The sequence below is a fragment of the Schistosoma haematobium genome, chromosome 1 (assembly GCF_000699445.3).
Source record: "Schistosoma haematobium chromosome 1, whole genome shotgun sequence".
NCBI classification, from domain to species: Eukaryota; Metazoa; Platyhelminthes; class Trematoda; order Strigeidida; family Schistosomatidae; genus Schistosoma; species Schistosoma haematobium.
In genome coordinates, this window is record NC_067196.1 from 46,912,144 (window position 1) to 46,935,119 (window position 22,976).

The 22,976-nt window shown below is 36.0% G+C and overlaps 1 protein-coding gene across 2 annotated transcripts; it reads right to left on the reverse strand.

Moving 5' to 3' along the window:
* Nucleotides 1-3,795: 3,795 nt before the first annotated feature.
* On the reverse strand, nt 3,796-22,746 carry MS3_00001414 (uncharacterized protein). Of its 2 annotated transcripts, XM_051208871.1 has the most exons (9): nt 22,691-22,746; nt 20,866-21,017; nt 18,990-19,068; nt 15,757-15,916; nt 15,590-15,716; nt 15,492-15,554; nt 13,664-13,807; nt 9,582-10,005; nt 3,798-4,280 (listed from the first exon to the last, which is right to left on the reverse strand). In XM_051208871.1, the coding sequence occupies exons 4-9, from the start codon at nt 15,828-15,830 to the stop codon at nt 4,243-4,245; spliced, it is 870 nt and encodes a 289-aa protein (XP_051074270.1). In that variant the 5' UTR covers nt 15,831-15,916; nt 18,990-19,068; nt 20,866-21,017; nt 22,691-22,746; the 3' UTR covers nt 3,798-4,242. The 2 variants fall into 2 exon arrangements, with proteins under 2 accessions (XP_051074269.1, XP_051074270.1); XM_051208870.1 differs by having other exon boundaries at nt 3,796-4,280; nt 15,492-15,716; nt 15,757-22,746.
* Between the last annotated feature and the right edge of the window lie 230 nt (nt 22,747-22,976).

Sequence of the window (22,976 nt, forward strand, 5' to 3'; positions counted from 1 at the left end):
AGAATTTTGGTTACTTGTAAGTAGTCTAAGATAAATCACTAAATTATTGTAAGTGTTCTAGTGATGGCAATCTTTTTCCAAAGTCGATTTTAAGCACGTAATTAATAGCAAACTTCTAATGTCGCTCACTAGAACCAATTGAGTAGATCCAAATACCTTGATATCCTCTCTTTTCCCTGTCAAATCTGTTCACTAACGATGTACCTGTACTGATCGAGCTAGGTACTAACTAGCCACTTAATATTAACCATTATCATCTGTCATGCAATTAGTTCTTTTTATGAATTTAAATAAAGCCAGAACAAATATTGATGCAGAATAGTATGAATTCATAATATTTCGAGGTTTGTCGTCAGTTGCTTACCACCAAATATGTAATAGAATTTAATATTGAGATAAGAAATAGTGTGAAACAATTGACATAATTGAATGTAAATAATTGGAATGACAAATGTTATCAATAATAACTATACACATATGCATACAAGAACAGGTCAGAGGTTATTTGGTGCTAGAATTAAGGAAACAATTAAGGATGGATAGTGTGATAGTTGAGTGGAGTTCAGAGACTGATAAGATAAATTGTGTGATAATTTTAGAGGTAATGAAAGAATCATGGGACTAAACAGTGATAAGATAGGTTACGTAATAACTGAATAGAGTTTGAAAAGTTCACATAATTTAAGAGGGTAAGTGGGCGGAAATATGTGAATGGAAAGTGGGTTTAAGAATTCGGTAATGGGGGAGGAATATAACAAAATAAATGATATAAAAAATAGATAAATGAATAAAATAACACAAATAACCAAAAAACAATAAAAATAAAATAAAAATGGATTACCAGGGTAATAAGTTTATTACTGTCTCTTTTTGAATACATAAATCCGGTTTAAGTTTTTTATCGCGATCGCTTCAGCTTCAGCTTCTCATGTCTATTTCCATTTCCCGGAGTAATGTGTTCTTTGGTCTTCCTCTTTTCCTTTGGCCTTGAGGATTCCATGTGAGGGCTTGTCTTGTGACGCAGTTGGGTGCTTTCCTCAATGTGTGTCCTATCCACTTCCAGAGCTTCTTCATCCTGATTTCTTCCTCTGCTGGGATCTGGTTTGTTCTCTCCCACAGTAGGTTGTTGCCAATAGTGTCCGGCCAACGGATCCGAAGTATTTTGCGTAGACAACGGTTAATCAACACCTGTATCTTCTGAATGATGGCTTTCGTAGTTCTCCAAGTTCCTGCCCCATACAGTAGAACTGTCTTGACATTTGTATTGAAAATCCTGACCTTGGTGTTGGTTGACAGTTGCTTTGAGTTCCAGATGTTCCTCAGTTGTAAATACGCTGCTCGTGCTTTGTCGATCCACGCCTTCACATCTGCATCAGATCCACCCTGTTCATCAATGATGCTGCCCAAATATGTAAAGGTTTTTACATCTTCCAAATCTTTTCCGTCAACTGTGACTGGATTGGTGTATGCTGTGTTGTATCGGAGAATCCTGCTTTTCCCTTTGTGTATATTGAGACCCACTGCTGCTGAGGCTGCTGCTTCACTGTTCGTCTTCTCCTGCACTTGTTGTTGCCTTTGAGATAGAAGGACCAGATCATCTGCGAAGTCTAGATCATCCAATTGCATCTTAGATGTCCATTGTATCCCGCGCTTCCCTTCAGACGTTGACGTCTTCATGATCCAGTCGATCAGCAGGAGAAAGAGAAAGGGTGAGAGTAAGCAACCTTGCCTAACACCGGTCTTCACTTCGAACGACTTTGTCAACTGTCCTCCATGCACAATTTTGCAGTGTAATCCATCATATGAACTCTGAATGATATTGGCTATCTTCTGAGGCACGCCGTAGTGTCGAAGAAGTTTACGTAGTGTTGTTCTGTCCACGCTATCAAATGCCTTTTCGTAGTCAATGAAGTTGATGTAGAGTGATGAATTCCATTCAATCGATTGTTCCACAATGATCCGTAGAGTTGCGATTTGGTCTTTACACGATCTATCCTTACGGAATCCTGCCTGTTGGTCACGAAGTTGGGCGTCTACGCAATCCTTCATCTTGTTTAACAATACCCTGTTGAAGACTTTTCCCGGTATTGAGAGAAGAGTGATGCCCCTGTAGTTATCACACTTGCTGAGATCGCCTTTCTTCGGTATTTTGATCAGAAGTCCTTCCTTCCAGTCTTTTGGTACTTGTTCCTCATCCTAAATCTTATTGAAGAGAATGTGGAGTATCCTTGCAGTTGCCGCTACGTCTGCTTTTAGTGCATCTGCTGGAATGTTGTCTGGTCCTGTTGCTTTGACACTCTTGATTTGTCTGATGGCCATGCTGATTTCTTCAATTGTTGGTGGGGCAACATTGATTGGGAGGTCCGTGGGTGCTGCTTCGATGTTGGGTGGGTTCAGTGGAGCTGGTCGATTCAAGAGTTCTTTGAAGGGTTCTACCCACCTGTTTTGTTGCTCTTCAATGTTGGTGATTACCTCACCTTCCTTGCTTTTCACTGGTCGTTCTGGTTTGCGGCGATTTCCAGAGAGTTTCTTTGTCGTGTCATACAGTTGTCTCATGTTTCCTTCTCTTGCAGCCTTTTCCGCCGTCGTTGCTAGATCTTCCACATATTTACGTTTGTCGGTTCTGATGCTCCTCTTCACTTGTTTGTTTACTTCTGTGTATTCAGCTTGTGCCTTGGCTTTTTCTGCTCTTGTTCGACTGGTATTGATTGCTGCCTTCTTGTTCCTCCTTTCTTGAATCTTATCCAGTGTATCAACAGTGATCCATTCCTTGTGATGGTGCTTCTTGTGACCCATGACATGTTGAAGTGATTGCCTTTTTGATCCCCTTCCAGTTGCTTTCCACAGTAGTTCCTTCTCCATTGAGTAGATCATGAAAGGCCTGGAACTTATTGCTGAGGACTATCTTGAGTTTGTTAGTATCCTGAAGAAAGGCCGTGTTGAAATTTTGTGATATTGTCTCATGAAATACTCAGCCGCATATTAATATTTGTGTAAAACTGTGCTGATATAAACTGCGCAAAAAACTAGGACTCAACTGCTGGAAGTAAACAAAATCTCCTTTATCACATGAACTGATATAGAAAAACTGTGAGTCTTAGTAAACACTTATGTTGCAGAATATAATTAATAATGACAATCAAGTTAGTTATGTCTGACTTTTGAGTTGACTATACATCAATGAACACTGCTAGCTCTTTATAAATATAACCTTCTACCAGAAGTGGGCGGTTTTTCATTCCAATTATCTACATACATTCATGGCAATTGTTTCACATTATCTCAATGTAAAAATTCTATCACATATTTGGTTGTAAGCGACTGACGAGAAACCTCGGAACAAAATGAATTCATACTATTCTGCATCAATATTTGTTCTGGCTTTACTTACATTATCATCTTGTCTAAGCTTAAGTTACACTGGGGCCACTAATCTAAGTGACTTGACTTCACGGAGCACTATTTTTTATGTTAGGCAGTTGGATTCAATCGGCAAGAAGACTTAAATCGACACTCTTTACTAGTTGATAATCGTTAATAAGGCGTGTCTGTTATCTTGGGGAAATTTATTTCCTCCGTAGGATTCTAACACAATGTGAAAAAGCTATCACGAGCCATTTTCGCCGTAAGCCCTATTAGATTCACAAAGGTCAACGAATTCTCACTGACAACCACGATGATTATCTTCTGTGCATTCAAAGCATGATATTTGTAGATAACATTATATTTTCAGTATTTACAGCCTAATTTTTATCGACTAATACGAGATAGTGTGTAATTATGTTAAAAAGTAAATACGGAAATATATATTTGTATTTATATTTATACATAGTGAATAATAAATCTCTATTGAATACAGTACCATTTACATGAATTTCATGAACAAATGAAAGATTATAGAGCTATTGTTTAACTCTGTTTATGCAGTATTTAAAAATAACCTGTGGTATAAATAATAACAGTGAACAGGCAAATACTGATTATTTACAAATTTAGAGAAATAAATCTATGACACCCATTTTGATTGTTGTTTAACAGAATCAGAAAGCTGGAAATCATCTTTTTTGTATGCGTACACTAATAATAACATGAAGATGTGTATGAAAAGAAATGCAGAACGAAAAAATAAGCGTCTTATCTTCTTTGAATCGAAATGAATGCTTCCAAAACAGAAGTATGAGAATACGATCTTCTCTATATCCATACACGTCGAGATCGTTATATGTATCGAAACCATTAATTTTAATTGTTGTCTAACAAACGACTAGTTGCAGGTCGAACTGAAATTAGAAAAAATTATACACAAAAATGCGTACACAGTGCAATCCACAAACTAGATTAAAACAAAATTGAGTTAGTGGAAACTTCATCCACTGATTTAAAAACAAAACTATCAACACAAGTGATCTAAAAGTTCGGACTATGTATCATCGACCGATGTAGACTATATATTTGAATCCGACTCCACGTACTTCAGCTTGAACACACGGGTGGAATCACTAGCTTTTATAGACAGTTCGTCATTCAATCAGTTACAATCAACGTAGAACCTGACAACAATGCGTATTGGTTAGTTTCCATAACACGTTATCACGAGATTAGATTAACAAAATAAATTGCAAAGATCGAAATAATGTAGTGACGATGATACGGAAGAAGACTAATCATCGGGGATATGGTTCGAAAGAATAGAGTGAAAAAGTACGTATGAATGAATACTGAAAATCAAAACCTAGAGAACGCTAATGTAACTGTGCCATTGTAATTGATTCTGAGCTGGGTTACACAACATCTTCAACCATTGACTACGACTATAATCTTCACCTACTGTCATAGCTCACGTCAACAGCTAATGATTTCGTGGACTGACACCACATTTTGGTTTGGCTGCCCCTGGCTTCTCTCCAACTTACTCCTACACCAGCGAGCATTCACCATCGAGGTAGGCGATGGTTAGACATACGTAATATATGTCCAAACTACCTCAATGTATAAAACTTCATAACCTCATCAGCCAATTTGGCATCTTCATTTGGTATTCTATGCCCTACCTCAAAATTCCTCACATGGTTGTTCCATGATATGCAAGCAATGTTTTAAAGACGATTATAGTCAAAAACCTGTAGCGTATGAGTGTCTTTTAGTCCCATAGACCGTGTTTCTTAACTATAGAGTAATGAAGAGAGGACAAAAGGGAAGTATGCTTACCCCTTAAGTATACAGTGTGACTCAATGCTGAGTAAGTAGACCTATTTATTTGATAAATTGTTTACAATAACTAAAATACCAGTGCATGAATTAACTCCTTTGGAAGTTTCCCTTAAACGTGATAACCTTCAATTATTCCATGCTTTTTTCTGAGAACATACTATTTATTGAGAATGATACTAATAATGAGCTACCCATTTACCAACTGTAAGGCTTATTTACTATAACAAGAGCAATTTCTCGATTGTAACGAACCAAGTATAGTCTTCATTTATACTTCTATTTTCGTGATTTGTCTCATTCTTCATCTCATTGTTAGCTTTTATTATACACCCTACTTTCTAAAACGTTTACTGCACGTTGTTTCCTGGTTTTCTGAATAGTAATAACTAATTTATTTCCGCCAATTGTTAATATTATTCTCGTTTGAAATAGCCATGGGTTAGTTTTTCATATACAGGACAATAATTTGGCTCTTATTTACTTAGTTCAAAGACGAATTCTTTTATTTATATTGTTGACGATGTAAATAACACCCAGTCACCTATTGTTTAAATGTTCTTAAACTCTTTGTGGTTATTTTATTAAGTTCAATAATGTCTTGAAAATATATGCCATTTTTAGATTTAAAGCTCTTTGTGAACAGTTCGATGATTCAGTCATAATCCTTGTAAGGATTTCACACTTATCAGTAAAAAGTTATACAATGAATTTAAGTAGGAATTTTTTTACTTAGACACCAGCTTGGCACTACATTTTTTTTAAAAACTGCCTATGACTATAGCACAAACTCAGGTACACGCATATGGATGATCAATAAATTTGGTCGTTGATAATGTCGAACATGTAGACATACCTATGACCTAAGCAATATATAATCCGTCTCCGATGTATACTGTAGATAAAATCTGCAGAAGAATATTATTCATATGCAAGGGTTTCAGTTTTCATATTGTTAGTGTTACGCACTGCAGTTGGTCGGTCCTTATTGGCACATGTGAATCCTGAGCGAATTACCTCAATACTATCCTTAAATTACAAGTTTTAGTAAGATTGGATTGGAGCTAGCAATGGGATCAATAACACGCGTTCCATTTTAATTGGGACTAGTCAGCTGGATGCATCTGAATCTTAGTGTTGATATATATACTTAGAATTGAATCCGATACCTTTCGCTTCAAACTTCATACCTGTTGAACAAGTTGGTTGTGATATGGACTCAGGAGTTTAGTAAGTGACGCGCTAGCGCTTGAAGTTATATGATTCGAGTTTTTGTGTAAAGATCAACACTAGATGAAGGTGTAGACAGCTGACGAGTCCAAAACAGAACGAAAAGCTTGTTATGGATTCCACTGTTAGCCACAGTTCACGTTTACCAGGACATTTTTGAACCTGCTCAAAAACACAAATCTGTTATTTCAATGATGTAGACTTGGAAATTCTTCATAAAGTATTACAAATTTAAATTACTTAATAAATCTCTTAATCATCAGGCTCTACAGTTATAAGTCCATAATTATAATATTTTACAAAGGCCAAAAATAAGGCATGTATTAATGAGTTTGACAATGTTATGTGTTAAAAAAAAAATGGTGAGCGTTTGCATCTGTTACGATATATGCAAACGCTCATCATTTTTTTTTTAACACATAACATTGTCAAACTCATTAATACATGCCTTATTTTTGACCTTTGTAAAATATTATAATTATGGACTTATAACTGTAGAGCCTGATGATGAAGTTATTGAAAACAATTGTTCGCTCAAATATTCTATGGGGATTTTTAAACTGCTGAAATCTCTTAATCAACATTTTTTTTACTACCATTAATCATTTAAACAATGATTTTTAAAAAGTGGATAACGAAACGTTACTGATGATGATTAAGACAATATACAAATCAAAATATTATTTATTTATTTGAACACATAAATATTGGAACAAGAGAGCGCCAATATATATGCGCCACACAAAACAATGAGAATTCGAGGAGAAAGAAAAAAAGGTAAGGAGCGTAAAAAAAGAGAACAATAACGAAGAGATTGGTGTAAGGTAGTGTGGTAGTAATGAGGGAACGGAAAGGTACAATCGGAAGAAATCTTTCAGGTAAGGAAGACACAACCACTTTTTATGAAGTAAAAGAAGGTTACAGCAGGATCGCCACTCGCTTCTATTCTGAGCCATATCTGATAACGTCTCTAGCCACTGTGTAGCACCATCTCTCGGACCCCAACCAGGGGTCGTGAAGGACCGACACAAGCCAGTCCTTTGCAGATTTCTTTCATACCACGACACCATGTCATGCACTGACCACCTCTCCGCTTCTTCCAACTACTTCCAGAGTCGGCAAATAATGCACGACGTGGAATTCTCCGGAACGACATTCGGAGAACATGTCCAAGCCACCGAAGTCGGTGTTTCAAGATGGTGACACCAATTGCATTATCGTCTCTGTGCCCGAACACACGATGCCGAACCTCTGCATTACTGACATGGCGTTGCCACTGGATGTCAGCAATCCTTCGGAGACAGCGACGATCGAACACAGAGAGTCGTCTAACGTCCTCAACTCGGAGAGGCCAGGTTTCACAAGCATAGAGCAAAACTGCTCTCACCGACGCGTTGTAGATCCGACCTTTTACAGCCAGACTAACATCACGAAGGCGCCAAAGATGGCCCAGATTGGCATAAGCCGCTCTGGCCTTCACTATACGTGCATTGATCTCATCACTCACACCCCCACCAGCACTTATGCAGCTACCCAGATACACGAACTTCTGGAATACTTCTATCTGCTCACTACCCAGGGTGAGTGCAGGATTAGGATCCTGCCAGTCTTGTAGAAGTACTTTGCACTTCGAAGGTGCAAAGCTCATACCGTACCTACGGACACTGATTGCCAACTGATTAAGTGCGGATTGCATGCCTTGGGCATTATCGCACAGTAAGACAATATCATCCGCATACTCAAGGTCGAGAAGTCTTTCTCCAGGTAACAGATCCACACCGCCATTACTTACATCCATCAGAGCTGTCTCCAGAATGTCGTCGATAGCAAAGTTGAAGAGGAATGGTGAGATTGGGCAACCCTGCCTAACCCCACTGCTCGAATGAAACAACAGAGAGAGGTGGTTGTATTCCCTTATTCTGCCTGAGATGTTTGTATATAGGGCATTTAAGATGTTAAACTTTTTGCACCCTTCTTCAATAGACAATCCCAGAGAACAGTCCTGTCCAACGAATCGAAGGCAGCCCTAATGTCAAGAAACACTACGATTGTTGACCTGTGATAAGTATGGCGGTGTTCTAACATTTGGCGGAGGGTGAAGATATGATCAATACATCCTCGACCAAAACGAAACCCAGCCTGCTCCTCGCGAGTCAATCTTTCTCGGGTTTTGAACAACCTACGAAGAATGACGGAAGCCGCTAGCTTGGACGCAATCGGAAGTATACTTATCCCCCGATAGTTGTTACAGAAACGACGTGAACCCCTTTCAAAGATAGGAACAACTATCTACTCATTCCATGACGTTGGTACACTCTCTAGCTCCCAGAACTTTGTAAACAACCTTGTCAGTTCCTTAGTCAGAAAGTCACCACCATATATAAAAAGAGCCGGAGGTAAGTCATCTGGGCCAGGTGATTTGTAACGCTTCAAGAGTTGGAGTTCCTTGCGGACTTCCGCCTCATTTGGTGGATCAGTCGTCACCGGCCATGGAGGGCAGGACAGTTTGACCGATGTTGCCGGAGCAACAGGCCAGTTCAACTGCCCTTCGAAAAATTCTGCCCATCGTCCAAGACGTCGATGGATGTTAGTGATTGGCATACCATCATCCTCGCAGATTGTTTCGCTCACGCCAGACTTCTTGCTGCCAGTGGCTCGGATAAGTTGGAAGAGCTTCCGGTAGTTACCAGATGCAGCTGCTGCTTCCAGCTCATTAGCACGCTTCGACCACCAGGCTTCTCGGTCCTTACGCAAGCTTTGCCCAATTTCCTTACGTAATATCCTTCGTTTATGGTCAAACTCATGGTCATCTGGAGTAGACCGACGGGATCCAATGAGTTGTAACGAACCTGAAGAAACCCAGTGCTTATAAGCAGTTTATAAGTATCAATACCAAGGTTAGACTTGAAAATTTCAAATAAATTGAGTATTGGGTTGTTATATCCCAACGAGTAGAATAATTGTATTTCCGACGTTTCATGACTTAATAGTTAACCTGAAGAAATAGCTTACATTAAGTCACGAAACGTCAGAAATATCATTTTCTACCCGTTGGGATATAACAAAAAATATAGTTATTATCAAAATGACAACTGTAATAAAAAAGAATTTCCAATTTCAATGTTTTTTTACTGATTACTCACTTGATATCACTGCTTCACTTAATTGTCGCTTTATTGTTATACCTGTTTTCGTAGCTGAAATATTATTGATGCTATTATTAATAGTAGTAGTATTAGTGGCAGAATTAAATGAAGACGACGGAACAGATATATGACGTTTACAATCATTCATTGAAGACTGAGAAATAAATGCGGGTAAATTTGGTTTATTGATAGACATTGTAGTTGAATTATTATTGTTGTTAGTAGAGTTACTTTTAAAAGATTCCGTTTTTTGATTAGATGATTCAATCACTCTAGGTGTTTGTATGAGTTGAATATTTCTAAGAGGAGTAACCTCTAAATTAGATGAGGTTGGACTTTTAACTTCATTAATCATTATAGGTTTATTCACAAATGTTCGAACAGTTGACCTAGTTCCAATTAGTGGAGTTTGACGTAATTGCTACATTGAATTGAATTTACAGAGAGAGAAAAACAACGAAATAAACATACAAAATAAAGAGATTTAGTTTGAAACAAGCATATCATTTAAATTTCAATTTGTTTCATGGTTATTCTAATACTTAAAACAACTGTATCAAATAAATGTGAATGACAAGTCACAATTGATTGCGTGTCTAGTCCTTATTAGTGTAGATCGAATGCTATCGACCATGTTGCAATGTGGCCACCAGCCTAGGTGACTCGACACTGCGTGCACTATTGTGAATAATAAGTATTTAAAATAAAATATTATTTCACAGTAACTGATTAGTTTCAATATATTAATAAATTTGAAATTCAATGTTATTAATATTATACCAATAAGAAATAGATACTTTGACATTCTTATCTATCATATAAATCCTATATGAATTATATAACATACATTCAAATGATTCATTCATCAAATTGATAAGTAGTTTAAAATAAGGCAACAATGTTTCGAAGGATAAGAAAAAAAAATCCTTCATTTCAGATGTTGATTTATGCCAGCAAAATGATTTGGATAATACTGTTCGATAGTTTATTAAGTAGTGTGAACCAATTCGCGTACACTACTCAATCGCATTTTTCAATAGTAATTTTGGGTTGGTTAAAAATATTTATGAACGTTTTCATCTTTGTTAAATAATAACAATAACAATCACAATCACAATAATAATAATAATAATAATAATAATAATAACGTATACTGATATTAATGTGTCTCAGTGAGATATCAGGTAGTAGAAGTAATCCTATTTGAGATTAATTCATGTTATTTAGTGTAATCTGTTAGTTATCATCATAAGACTTTATTTGGTTATAAGACAAAGTGATCATAATGTCAGTTCGCACTGATTAACACTGAAAGCCATACGTAAATGGATTGCTCTGCGCCCCGAAAATATGTGAATACAAACAGTAAAACATAACAATCAAATATTTACAATAATCAGGTAACCATATAATATATATATAGTGCAACATACAGTAACTGGGTCTCTACTATTATGAATAATTTTAGGCGATAAAAACACAGAACTTCACCCAAAATTTACTTATTCACATTGTCACATACAACTAAAGCATAAATCGATATCACGTCGAAAAAATATACGGAAGTAGGCTTATATAAAATGATAAATAGTCAATATTTAAGGAATGATAAAATTGATGAACGTACCGTCACCATTGCAATCTATTTCTAACCAGATAACTGGAAAATCTTTTTATTCCTCTAAAATACTACAAACCTCAGAAAACAACTTTTATAAGTTGACAAAGACTTGGAGCTTATAAAACGGATTGAGACGACGGGTGGTTATTTGTACTGCGTGGTTTAATCATTTAAAATAAACAAATGATCATTGTCAAAGTTTGATGAATTTCATTTACCTGTCTACTGTAGCTTATTTCTGGTTTATAAGTACACTTTAAGTATACAAGCAGATGAAAGCTACTCACTAGGGGGTACTAGTTCAAAGACTGGAAATCCTCACTTCTCCGATCATGGAGAATTGGTAAAATGGAGGTGATTCTTTCAATAAACGAGGGAAGTAATGATTACACGAGAAGTGAAGATGAAGAAACTTAGTGATTATGAAAAAATTCTAGGCATTTAATAGTGATAATTCCTGACTGCAACACGTTGAAAACGCATACATTATTAAACTAAATGTACGAAATAAATTGGTTGAACCGCGTGAAGACAACTCCCAAAAAGAAATATTAGTCTGCAAGAAACTCCATTCTAAAATGTGCTGAGTTCTGATCTCTGATGAGTTGATATATTAAAGTTCACTGAAAGAGACAATGAGTTTAGAGTTCGACCCAACTTTTCGACATTTGGAAATCAAACTTACTAGGAATAACGTGTGCTCGATGAAAACACTGTTGGGGTCATTAGTTGATTTCATAGACAGATTTTCCTCATACTTCGTCATGATGAAATTAATTATAGTATGATAGAGTATTTTAGCTTAATCAGTTCGTAGAATCTCTTAACTAAGCAAAGCGGATACATTTAAAAAAGAAGACAAATCGAATATTATTTGAGAGACAATCTGTAACAACTGACATTAACATCATACTGAATGAAGTGGCCATTGTTTTCGTCTTTATATAAACATCGACTGACTCCCAAACATACTTATATTGGTATACATTGATAAATAAATTTCAGCTACGGAAGTGAACTCTTGGATAGAAACAACGAAGGAGCCAAGTCTTCAGATTAACAAATTAATGAGTCATTCAGTCGATCAGCCGTAACGCAGAACCTAGTACATATGTACATCGGTTCAAATTGTCATACCCTATCAGCACAGAGATTAAATTGTCAAACCGAATCCCGGAATATTAAAGGTAGTAACACTATTAGTGAGAATAGAAAAGCTTAGGCATCAAAGATATGATTTGAGAAAATATAAATTAGTGAAATAGAAACACAAAAAAAGTTATGAAACATTCAGAAGCTTAGAATTTGAGGGGATAAAAAGAATGGTGCACCTGGGCCATTGAATAATTTCGACCCATGCCATTAAGTCTCCAACCATTGGTTACGATGATCACTCAAACCTCAATCAGGTAGTCTGCATCTACTAAAATGGCTCAGTACAACTATCGATGACTTCATGCACTGATGCCATATTTTGGTTTGGCCGCCCCTAGCTTTCATCCAGCCTACCTCCTACACCAAAAAACATCGCCCGTCCAAGGTAGGCGGTGGTTGGACATACTTAACACATGTTCTAACCACCTAAGTTAATGAAGATTTACTACCTGATCAATAGATTTGCCATCCTTAACTAGTACTCTATTACTAACCAAGCTACACGAAGTGGCGCATATGTATTTGATGCCCCTTTGCACCAATATTTATGTATTCAAATAAATAAATTTAATCAAAAAAGAATAAGACTAGTGTTTAGAAACCTGATTGAAGAGTGAAGAACAGACCGACTTTCCTTGACCGAATATGAAGGATTTTACTACAACGTACTATCTGTTAACAAAAATTATGCTGTTAATTTAAACTACAATAAAAAGGTCGTAATTGACAAAAAAGTTATCTCATTTCAGATTAAAATAAGGTTTTGTGAAGCTTCATGAAATACTCAGCCGCATATTAATATTTGTGTAAAACTGTGCTGATATAAACTGCGCAAAAAACTAGGACTCAACTGCTGGAAGTAAACAAAATCTCCTTTATCACATGAACTGATATAGAAAAACTGTGAGTCTTAGTAAACACTTATGTTGCAGAATATAATTAATAATGACAATCAAGTTAGTTATGTCTGACTTTTGAGTTGACTATACATCAATGAACACTGCTAACTCTTTATAAATATAACCTTCTACCTATTCACTTTACTCCATATTACTCTTCAGCGCTTGCTTTTAAAATTGCATTTAATGAAGCCTAGTTCAACGGCATTACGGTAAGTGCTTAAATAAGATATTTGTATGAAAAATAAATCTTACAAGAGGATTAAGTTTTATTTACAAGCACGTCTACCCTTGCACCAGACGTATTTCCTTTTTCAACGCTTAAAAGAATAACTATATATATATATATATATATATATATATATATATATATATATATATATATATAATGAACACCAACTTACTTTAATACGCTTACTAACACTTTCCCCATCGTTTGATATAGATACAACGTGATTTGTTTTATCAGTAACAGTAGCAGCCGCCAATGCCATTACTTCATCACGAGAAAGCATGACCACACGTCTTCGTGTTTCGGGTGTAGAAGACTTAATTAGTAAAAAAAAGAAATAATGAAATTCGTCATCTTTAATCTTAAAATCATAGGGCTAGTTATATGGTGTTCCAGTAATATTACAAAGTCGAAGAATAAATATTCTGTTATACAATGTTATAATGCAACTGTTATACAGTACTTAGAATATTCATCTTAGAAGTTAAATTTTGTTGTTAGAAAATATTGGATATAATAGAATATAGTAATCAACCTGGTGGACTCATTCTTGAGCTACAAACTTCTCTGTGAGTGCTAGTGATACTAACCGTCTGTCTAAACTGACATAAGTGAGGCTATGTTCGAAATTGTCAGAATACAACGGTGCTAAGACTAAGGATAGATCCGTTGCGAAAATGTTTTGACACCAAACTGTCTTAATAGAATTTAGTTCAGTCCTTCGAACTCATATAGATTTCATAAAAAAAGTAATGAGATCCTTGTTAATATCAAAAACTGAAGCTTGGATTGTTTGTGGATTCGAACACTATTGTTGTGACGTGCGGTGTCCGAGTTTGGTTTTGATATATAATCTTCCTATGCAAGAGCCCAACTGAATGATTGAGTGAGGAAGAATTCTATTGACAAAGCCAAATCGGCTATTATGTACTCATCCACACTTACACTCTTTCAGAAAGTCAAACCATCTTCTGTTGTACTGCCAGTTGTTTGTGATAGAAATAAGGAAACACTTGAAACCTTAGTTTATTTAATGAGTCAATGTTAATCTTTTAAGATCTATCCCATACATATTAAATACTAAAATCACTATTTCATAGATGTAAGACTTTGCTAACCTACATATATATTTAAAACTCACCAGATTTGAAGAAAGTTTAAATATTTTTAAACCTATTTTTCCATTTCGATTAGAAGTGCTTGTGAAAAGAGAGAAACTAGATCAATGTATAAGTAAAATGGTGTATTTACTAAACTTTCAAACATTGGATCTAAATTCCACAACCACCATAAAAATTAATTTTATCAGGAAATTCGGAAAGTCTCACTGACTTTGAAATAACGGAAACACCATAATACAGTACATGAATATTGGTACAAGAGAGCGCCAATAAATATGCGCCACACAAAACACAAACGATGAACTCTGTCTATGGCAACATAATACAGTACATGTGCTTCTAAACAGTCATCTAATAATATATGTAACGCGTTACCACATTCTCTGTTATAACATGAAATTTAAAATATAAACCACAATTTCTTTACAAAATAACATCTTGATTCCAGGTTAAATAATTATAGATATAACTCCAAAGCTGTGATGGGTTCGAGGTAATTATGAATAGTTAATGAGTTTAGATTATCAAAATGAGGGGATGGAATATGGATAAATAGATGAACTTAATGATGCAACGTGGTGAAGTGATAAATACTCAGATATCTGAATAAACGAATACCAAAAACAAGGCCAGTAACCGGAAGAATAAATATTTCCTGACAAAACAACAACCCTATATATCAAGGACCTACTTATTGCACAAACAAGCATGTCTCTCACCAGCAAAAACAGCCTTCACTAAACTTTATAAGAGCAATCTTGAATACCAGTATTTAATGATAACTGATAAATCGAAAAGAAACCGACAAATTTTTACAGGAATGTTAGGTTTATCATTATTCAGTCTTAAGCTTTATTAATAAATCAAAAATGAACTTACAGAGTTTTTAACTGGTAAGCAATAATTCTGAGCATGGGGATCCACACCATTTGTTACAACTCCCTGAGTTTCATACAAAATAAGTAGAATTATTTTACCTCATCATTCATCAAATTATACAAAAAAGAGCACACAAAATGTTTAAGCTTTGAGTAGCAATTTTCACTGAGTTCAATATTCATTTCTTGTACAAATACAGACGTCAATTCATTTAGCGTGCATAAACTACAGATAAAGCATATAATTGTTAAGAAATTAGACTTACGACAACAGTCGGGGGTCTTCATTGAGTACAGTTAACAAGAATAATCTCATATGATCACGAATACGTGAACTCATGCTTCAAAATCTCCCGGAAGTTTGCTAGATTTAGGGTAATAAGGAACTCCTAGTAATCTAAGTAGATTTCAATGATGCATCTAAAACTACAGAATAGTTTGATCAAAATTAAACAACATAATTCAATTGATTTCTATTTTAAAATAATTTAGTGTTATGCTTAACACTAACTGAATTCTACTTATATAACCATTGCCAAGAAGGCCCTACTCACTGCCTTCTCGCGTGGGGGTGAAGTTTACAAAATTGAGAGGATGAAAAGCGATTTGACTCTTAAACTGAGTTAGTGAGCTCGGAGGACTTACCTATGAGAGTTGATAAATTCTGGCTCCAAACCAATAGTCACATAAGCACCAGGATCCTGAGGGAACAAATGGCGTATGAACCAATTGTTGGTCACCGACTACCATGGGACTCCAACTTCTGACGTCTCTTCAATGCCTTTTGGATTAGACCCCTAGATCAAAGACTCAGGGAGTAATCCCTAAGAAAACCACGTGTCCCTGTTCGGATACCCGCACAGTAACCCAGCACACATACAAATTCAATGATTTATATGGAGTATTTATATTTGGGCTCCCCTTTGTACAAATGTTTGCGTTCAAAAAATAAATAAATTGTACGTCAATGAATAGTCATAAAGTCACTATCAATGCATATTCAACTGTAGAATTACAGTCAAAACTTTCGAATCCAAGCTCAGAACCCCCAATTTCGGTTACGTGATATTCATATGAGTCGACGGCGCATACGCTAGATCAGTCGCCACAAGCCATGCACCAATATCATGAGAACCACTGGATTTTCCTGTTATAACTTACTTACTCGGATCTTTGCGAATCATATCGTGCTACAAGTGCTCTGTTTAAAGAGGAGACGGTTGCGAAATGAAGTACCTTGAATTTCTTGTCAATGATGAGTTTGGAATCAAAGAGAAACGAGAACATAATTCACTATAAAACTAAAGGAAGAGAAGGAAAAGTACCGACTCGTCAGTATTGCCTCAGAAAGATCCTACATTATTTCGTGTAGGAGGTGATACGACACCTAGTTGTCATGTCTTAATTGATTGGAAAAAAGTGACATACAAGTTCACTTTTTTCCGGTCACCTATGATATTCAACCACGTTTATTTTGTGCCCGTACTTTTTATATAAGCATATTATTTATTGAGTGAAAAACTGTTTATCTGGTTAGTAATTGTTCAGGGGCCTAACTCAACCATACGGTCTCGTGAGTAGCCATCACTCGGTCACATTATATCAGTGAGTCCACCTATCGATTAGCACTCTATCCATTGATTTCGACATTCGAAATTTCGTCCAATCTAATAACAGAAAATACTCATAACAATAGCAACATCCTAAATGGCAAACTAATGAAACCTGTGATTACATATAAAGGTTACCAGCCATTGATAACGTCATAGCGGAAGGATTGTCATCCTGCGGCAACAAAATCTTTTCAATATTACATGATCACCATACCTAAATTTAATTATTTTCTTATTTTATTTGGGTTCTCGCGAAAAATAATTGTTTTTCGAGATCCTCCTCATAGAAAACAAAACTACATATTTCATACTACTATTGGTAATCTCAAGAAACAAATGAAATTTCGTCCTTTCTAATAGTTAATATTTGAGTAACAGCTAGTGACTTGATGCTCAAGTTAGCCTACATAAATCTGAAAAAGAGAAACCTTCATGATTACAGACAGATCGAACGTTTTTTTAATAAATATGAATACTGCTTGAAATGGGGAAAATAAGTCGTATTCTACACAACTCTTCCGTGGAAAACAGACATGTTTAGTGCAATGTTAACTTTATGCATAAATAAATATGCATTCATTTTACTTCTTCACCACGTAGTTATGGAGATTATTCACTATATTAAAGCTTACGCCAAATTAAATTTGGGTAATCCCAAAACACAACGAAAATACCAACTAGTCTACGTACAACAGTCGAATATCTCGTCTTATTGTCTATAATGCTAATAGGTCCTCTTCTGAAAACCGTATAAAAGCAATCTTTACTGCTTGAGGTCACTGGTAATGATAAGCTCATGTATATACACGACGTCCGAACTCATTATGTGTTAAAAGATGTCTTCTTATCGCACAAAAACTAAGACTTATTCTATTTATTTAAGCACATAAACACTGGTACAAAGGGAGCCAGAATATAAATACGCCACGTAAATCATTAAATTTGTATATGATGGGTTACTGTCCGCTTTTCATCCTCTCAATTTCGTAAACAACACCCCAACCAAAACATTGATGCACCACGGATGTTGACGTATAGTCTAAAGTAGTCAGCAATAATTATCTTGAAGAATTGGTAAAATGGAGGTGATTCTTTCAATAAACGAGGGAAGTAATGATTACACGAGAAGTGAAGATGAAGAAACTTAGTGATTATGAAAAAATTCTAGGCATTTAATAGTGATAATTCCTGACTGCAACACGTTGAAAACGCATACATTATTAAACTAAATGTACGAAATAAATTGGTTGAACCGCGTGAAGACAACTCCCAAAAAGAAATATTAGTCTGCAAGAAACTCCATTCTAAAATGTGCTGAGTTCTGATCTCTGATGAGTTGATATATTAAAGTTCACTGAAAGAGACAATGAGTTTAGAGTTCGACCCAACTTTTCGACATTTGGAAATCAAACTTACTAGGAATAACGTGTGCTCGATGAAAACACTGTTGGGGTCATTAGTTGATTTCATAGACAGATTTTCCTCATACTTCGTCATGATGAAATTAATTATAGCTTCATCGGTAGTAAACAGATCTTTCTCACATACGATTCTGTGTTATAGATACTACATATTAACTGAATCACGGTTACAAACAAGCCATATGATTTAATTTCGATGGTAGCTGTAAGTGTCCCCTAAATTATAGCATTACTTGCTTCATATAGACTACATCATTACTGGTGTCAATCTCCCTATGACCAAATCTCTCGAGCTGGTCTCCTTGATATATATCAAGATCTTTTACCAGTACCATGTTAGTATCCTTGGTTCTCGTTATCGAATATTGTCACTGAACATTTTAAAAACATTGATAAACTTCAGTCGTAGCTTCTCTTAGGAATCGGACTGTTAAGTCAAATATTTGAAAAACCTACGACACTTACCAGCGAAAGAAACAAGATGCATCGCAACTGTTTTTTCACACCAATCCGGAAGACGCTAAACTGGTTTCAAGAACTGTATCTATAAGAGAAGTAGAAAGAGTAAATATTTCCGAAGACATAGAAGTCTGACCCCAATAGAGCAGACCTGATGATTAACGTATTAACTTTCCTGATAGTGAAAATATATTTAAAGGCTACGAATTTTAGCTGAAATAATTTCAGCTTGCAAGAAAATGTTCGGAAAAAAAGCAGAAAACTAACCGATTAGTAGAAATGACTTGTGAAAAGTTCTTGCAGTTTTATTCCGGTTATTTTGATACTGAACTGTTTTAGTTTCTCCGGGTTTATAAAAAAAACTTATGAAACCAGCATTCACATGATCTTCCTGAGGTTGATGCTTTTACTGAGCTCAAAAAACTGTTAGAGAATGTTGTTTCCATGCTTTAAATGAAGCGACATGAAGCTATGGAAAGTGGGACAAAATCTCTAGCCACAAAACAAGCCCTCAGATTAGCTGGCTACATTTTACTTCAATACAGGCTATTTCTGCAGTTAGCATAAGGCTTAAGATAGTGAAAAACTGAGAAGCGGGGACAGACCTCTACTGTTGATACGATTACCCCTGTGTTGTTAAAACGGCACTTATGGGAAACACCTCTTATGGCATCAATTTGTTGATTTGCAGTAGTTAACATATTTGCGATTCACAAGTAATGTTTCTTGATGCCATGTTTTTAGATCCAAGAAAATTCAATCACATGAACGACCGTAGTTTGAGGATGGCATCACCTTTCAGGGTATATAGAGGGAAGATAATGGCTTGTAACTTGACATTTCAGAACCGACCCTCTTTAATTTTATTCCGTTATTCTCTAGCGCGAATCAAGTCGACAATTGACAGCATGTATACATCGTTAACGTCACCATAAGATCAAACCGGAGTCAGATCAATCGGCCAAAAAACTACTCTTGGAAGCCACTAGAGGAGCGCTTTCTTTAAAAATGATTAGGTGAGTTAAATTTGAGCTATTGAACATTTGTTGAATTGTAACGATTCGCAGTTTATCAATCCAACATTTAAGTTGATTTCTGATGCTCCTAATGCGCTTGTATGAAAATTATCGACAACTATGGATACGAGAAAAAATAAGAACCCTTGAAAGCACTGTCCAGCTAGAACTCTTATCAGTGTCGTTGACAAGTGATTCATTTGGGTTCGACCAGAAACTCGTGGGTATATAAAAAATAGAATGGTCATTTTTGTTTCATAACGGAAGAATCGATAAAGTGCTTGGTAAAAACTTTTCTGTGGGGAATAAAGTCTAATTGTGCAACTTGATGTACTTTTTGAAGTCGATAAATGTTCTAGTTAGTGACAAGACGTCACCTGAGTAATGCAATTTCAAAAATACGTTTGTTTAGAACTGGCTAGCTAACATTACTTATGATCTCATTTTATCTCGATAAGCTCAAGTTATAAGTCTTCATAATCTTTTGGGTATCTGCCTGGATTCCAGGCACGTGTAAGAGGTGTTTAAGTGTTTCTTCACATACCCTAGTTCATCCAGAATTAAGACACTGACAGTAGCTCTACAGGTTCATTATGAAGTAAGGAATTTTGTCACCGAAATTCACCTCAGTACTATTAAAAAATAATGTACCGACCTAGATTTTACAACTAACCATCAAAGATAAAAACGGATACGTTCCGATCCTTCTACTTCTTTGTTAAATGTTTTGAAGCATACAGAAGACTAACTTAACGCGACTAAGTACTATTGAGCTAAATTACTACGCCCACGTTGTTACTTTAATCTAAGACCGTAAAGCACAATCAATAAGTAGTAAAAAAACATTCTCTTGGTCTAATACTCACTTTAGGAAGGACAGTGCTCGATAGTTCTCCCACTTCGTTGCTGATTCTAGTGATTTGTAGTAAGGTCAGAATATACCGTTGAGGCTATCCAGTAATGTTCAAAACATTCCCAGTACTTAGGATAGATCATCAAACATTGAGATGCTCATCACCTTAAGGAACACAATGACCAACATGGACAATGTGTAAATACAATTTGGGGATCAGCAAGTATGAAAACTCATTAGTGCTGTTTGTATTCTTTTTTCCCAATTTTTAAATAAGTCAGCTCTTCTGGGAGTTCTTTGGATTCTTACACTGCACTTAGAAACTAAGACAGCCTGGTCAGGTAGGGTAGAGAATCCTTACATTGTGTAGCATCAGAGTAAGTGTGTATAAGTAAGGCAGCGGTGAGACTACAATTCGTGGATGACCCTTGAGCGCCGCTAAACTGACCTTGAGGGTGTCCACTTAACAACTAGGGCAAAATGAGGGTTATGAACCTGTATGAGGAATCGCGGTAAGACTCTAATTTATGGACGAGCCAATCAGAAGCGTTTGAGGAATTTCAACGTCACGGCGCTAAGTTCAATACGAGATGCTCATATTCGGTCGTTTTACGGCAGATTTTAGAGAAGAGGTGATTTTTGAGCGACTACAACAGATGGGACTATTAGGAAGTTCCTGTATCTGTGAGTGCGGCAATCAAATGACTGCAGCACGATGTGCAGACTGCCGTGATGACATTAGATTTCGTTGTACTATATGTTAGAAGATAAAATCTGCTCGAACTGGCACTTTCTTCGCTCGATCACGACTCAGACTAAGGCAAATCATGATAATTGTTGCAAATTGGATTATGAAGTCACCAGTAACATTGGCTGCGGCTTTTGCAGATGTTACAGTACGTGCAGCCTGGCAGTACGATATACACCGATGATTGGAAACCGTATAGATGCCTCCATAGACTTGGGCTTGTGCACCCTAACCCTAAACCTTAACCCTAAATCTAACCTTAACCCTAACCCTATGCATTATGATTTCAGGACATCTGAACCTTTATCTAACCTTAACAAGAAGAATATCCGCTGTAATTCATAAGTTTTTTATCATGTGTTTTCACTTTATACTAACTCTCTTCTGATTGACTAATAGTTTCAAGGTCACTTAAAAATTCGTTCAAAGGTCGCCCATAAAATATAGTTTTACCGGAATCGCAATTATAATTTACAGTTGATGATCAAGGTTAGGAATTAGATTTCGGGTTCTTATCACGAACTAGCATGAGGTATAATGCCAAAACTATATTTACCCTAATGGATGAATGAATTTCTGCCAATATCCGAGACATGTTATCTTATACGTGATTAGTTCGTCCACAAATTATAGTGTCGCCGCAGCTACTCAGTTCCCCGTAACTCTAGTTGTTGGCGATCAGTCAAGGGGTAGCAATTATACAACGATCACGGAAGTCACAAGCCTACAAAAGTACACTTTAAAACACCTGAAGTAATGTTAAATTTCTTCCCAAGTTCAGGAAGATCGATTTACAAATCGATTTGCAAATAGCCTAACATACTTGCTAGTGCTAATATTCTCACAATTACTTAGTATGCGTATCACAAAGGCTTATCACCATACTTGGTTCTTTGAAAGAGTACATATTTTATGGTGGCAATGTCACAATCTACATTAGGTGCAATCACCACATTATTCATTGGGTTCAAACCCAATGAACTAGTGTAAACTATCTGAAATAGCTAAACACAATTGTTATAGAAAACTCGAGTCTAACTACAAGAAAATGTTTTTTACATTCAGGTAAACAATCCATCTACTGGCTTACACGAGAATCATGAACAACGGCGACCTTGACCTCCAACCTAAACTTGCCGCGACATTGTGAGCTAAACAATAACATCTGAACATATTGAACGAGTCCTCAGATGTAGGCAGTTAGATTTCATCATAGAGCATTTTGATCAAATATTCTGTTCGAATAGTTCAAGTGGGTGTGAACGGATAAAAGTTTGTTCAAATAGCTTGTTTGTTCAGCCTTCAGTAATAAGGATTGGAGGTCTATCGACCTATATTAATCATTGCAATTTGTAACACTGCGAAAATCTAAACTC

Excerpts from the sequence above, each read along its gene's own strand:
- MS3_00001414 (XM_051208871.1), bottom strand. The coding sequence starts at position 15,830 with ATGAGTTCACGTATTCGTGATCATATGAGATTATTCTTGTTAACTGTA. Across the intron at positions 15,555-15,589 it reads ATAATTTGATGAATGATGAG|GGAGTTGTAACAAATGGTGT; the intron begins GTAAAATAATTC and ends TATGAAACTCAG. Across the intron at positions 13,808-15,491 it reads GCTTACCAGTTAAAAACTCT|TCTTCTACACCCGAAACACG; the intron begins GTAAGTTCATTT and ends TTACTAATTAAG.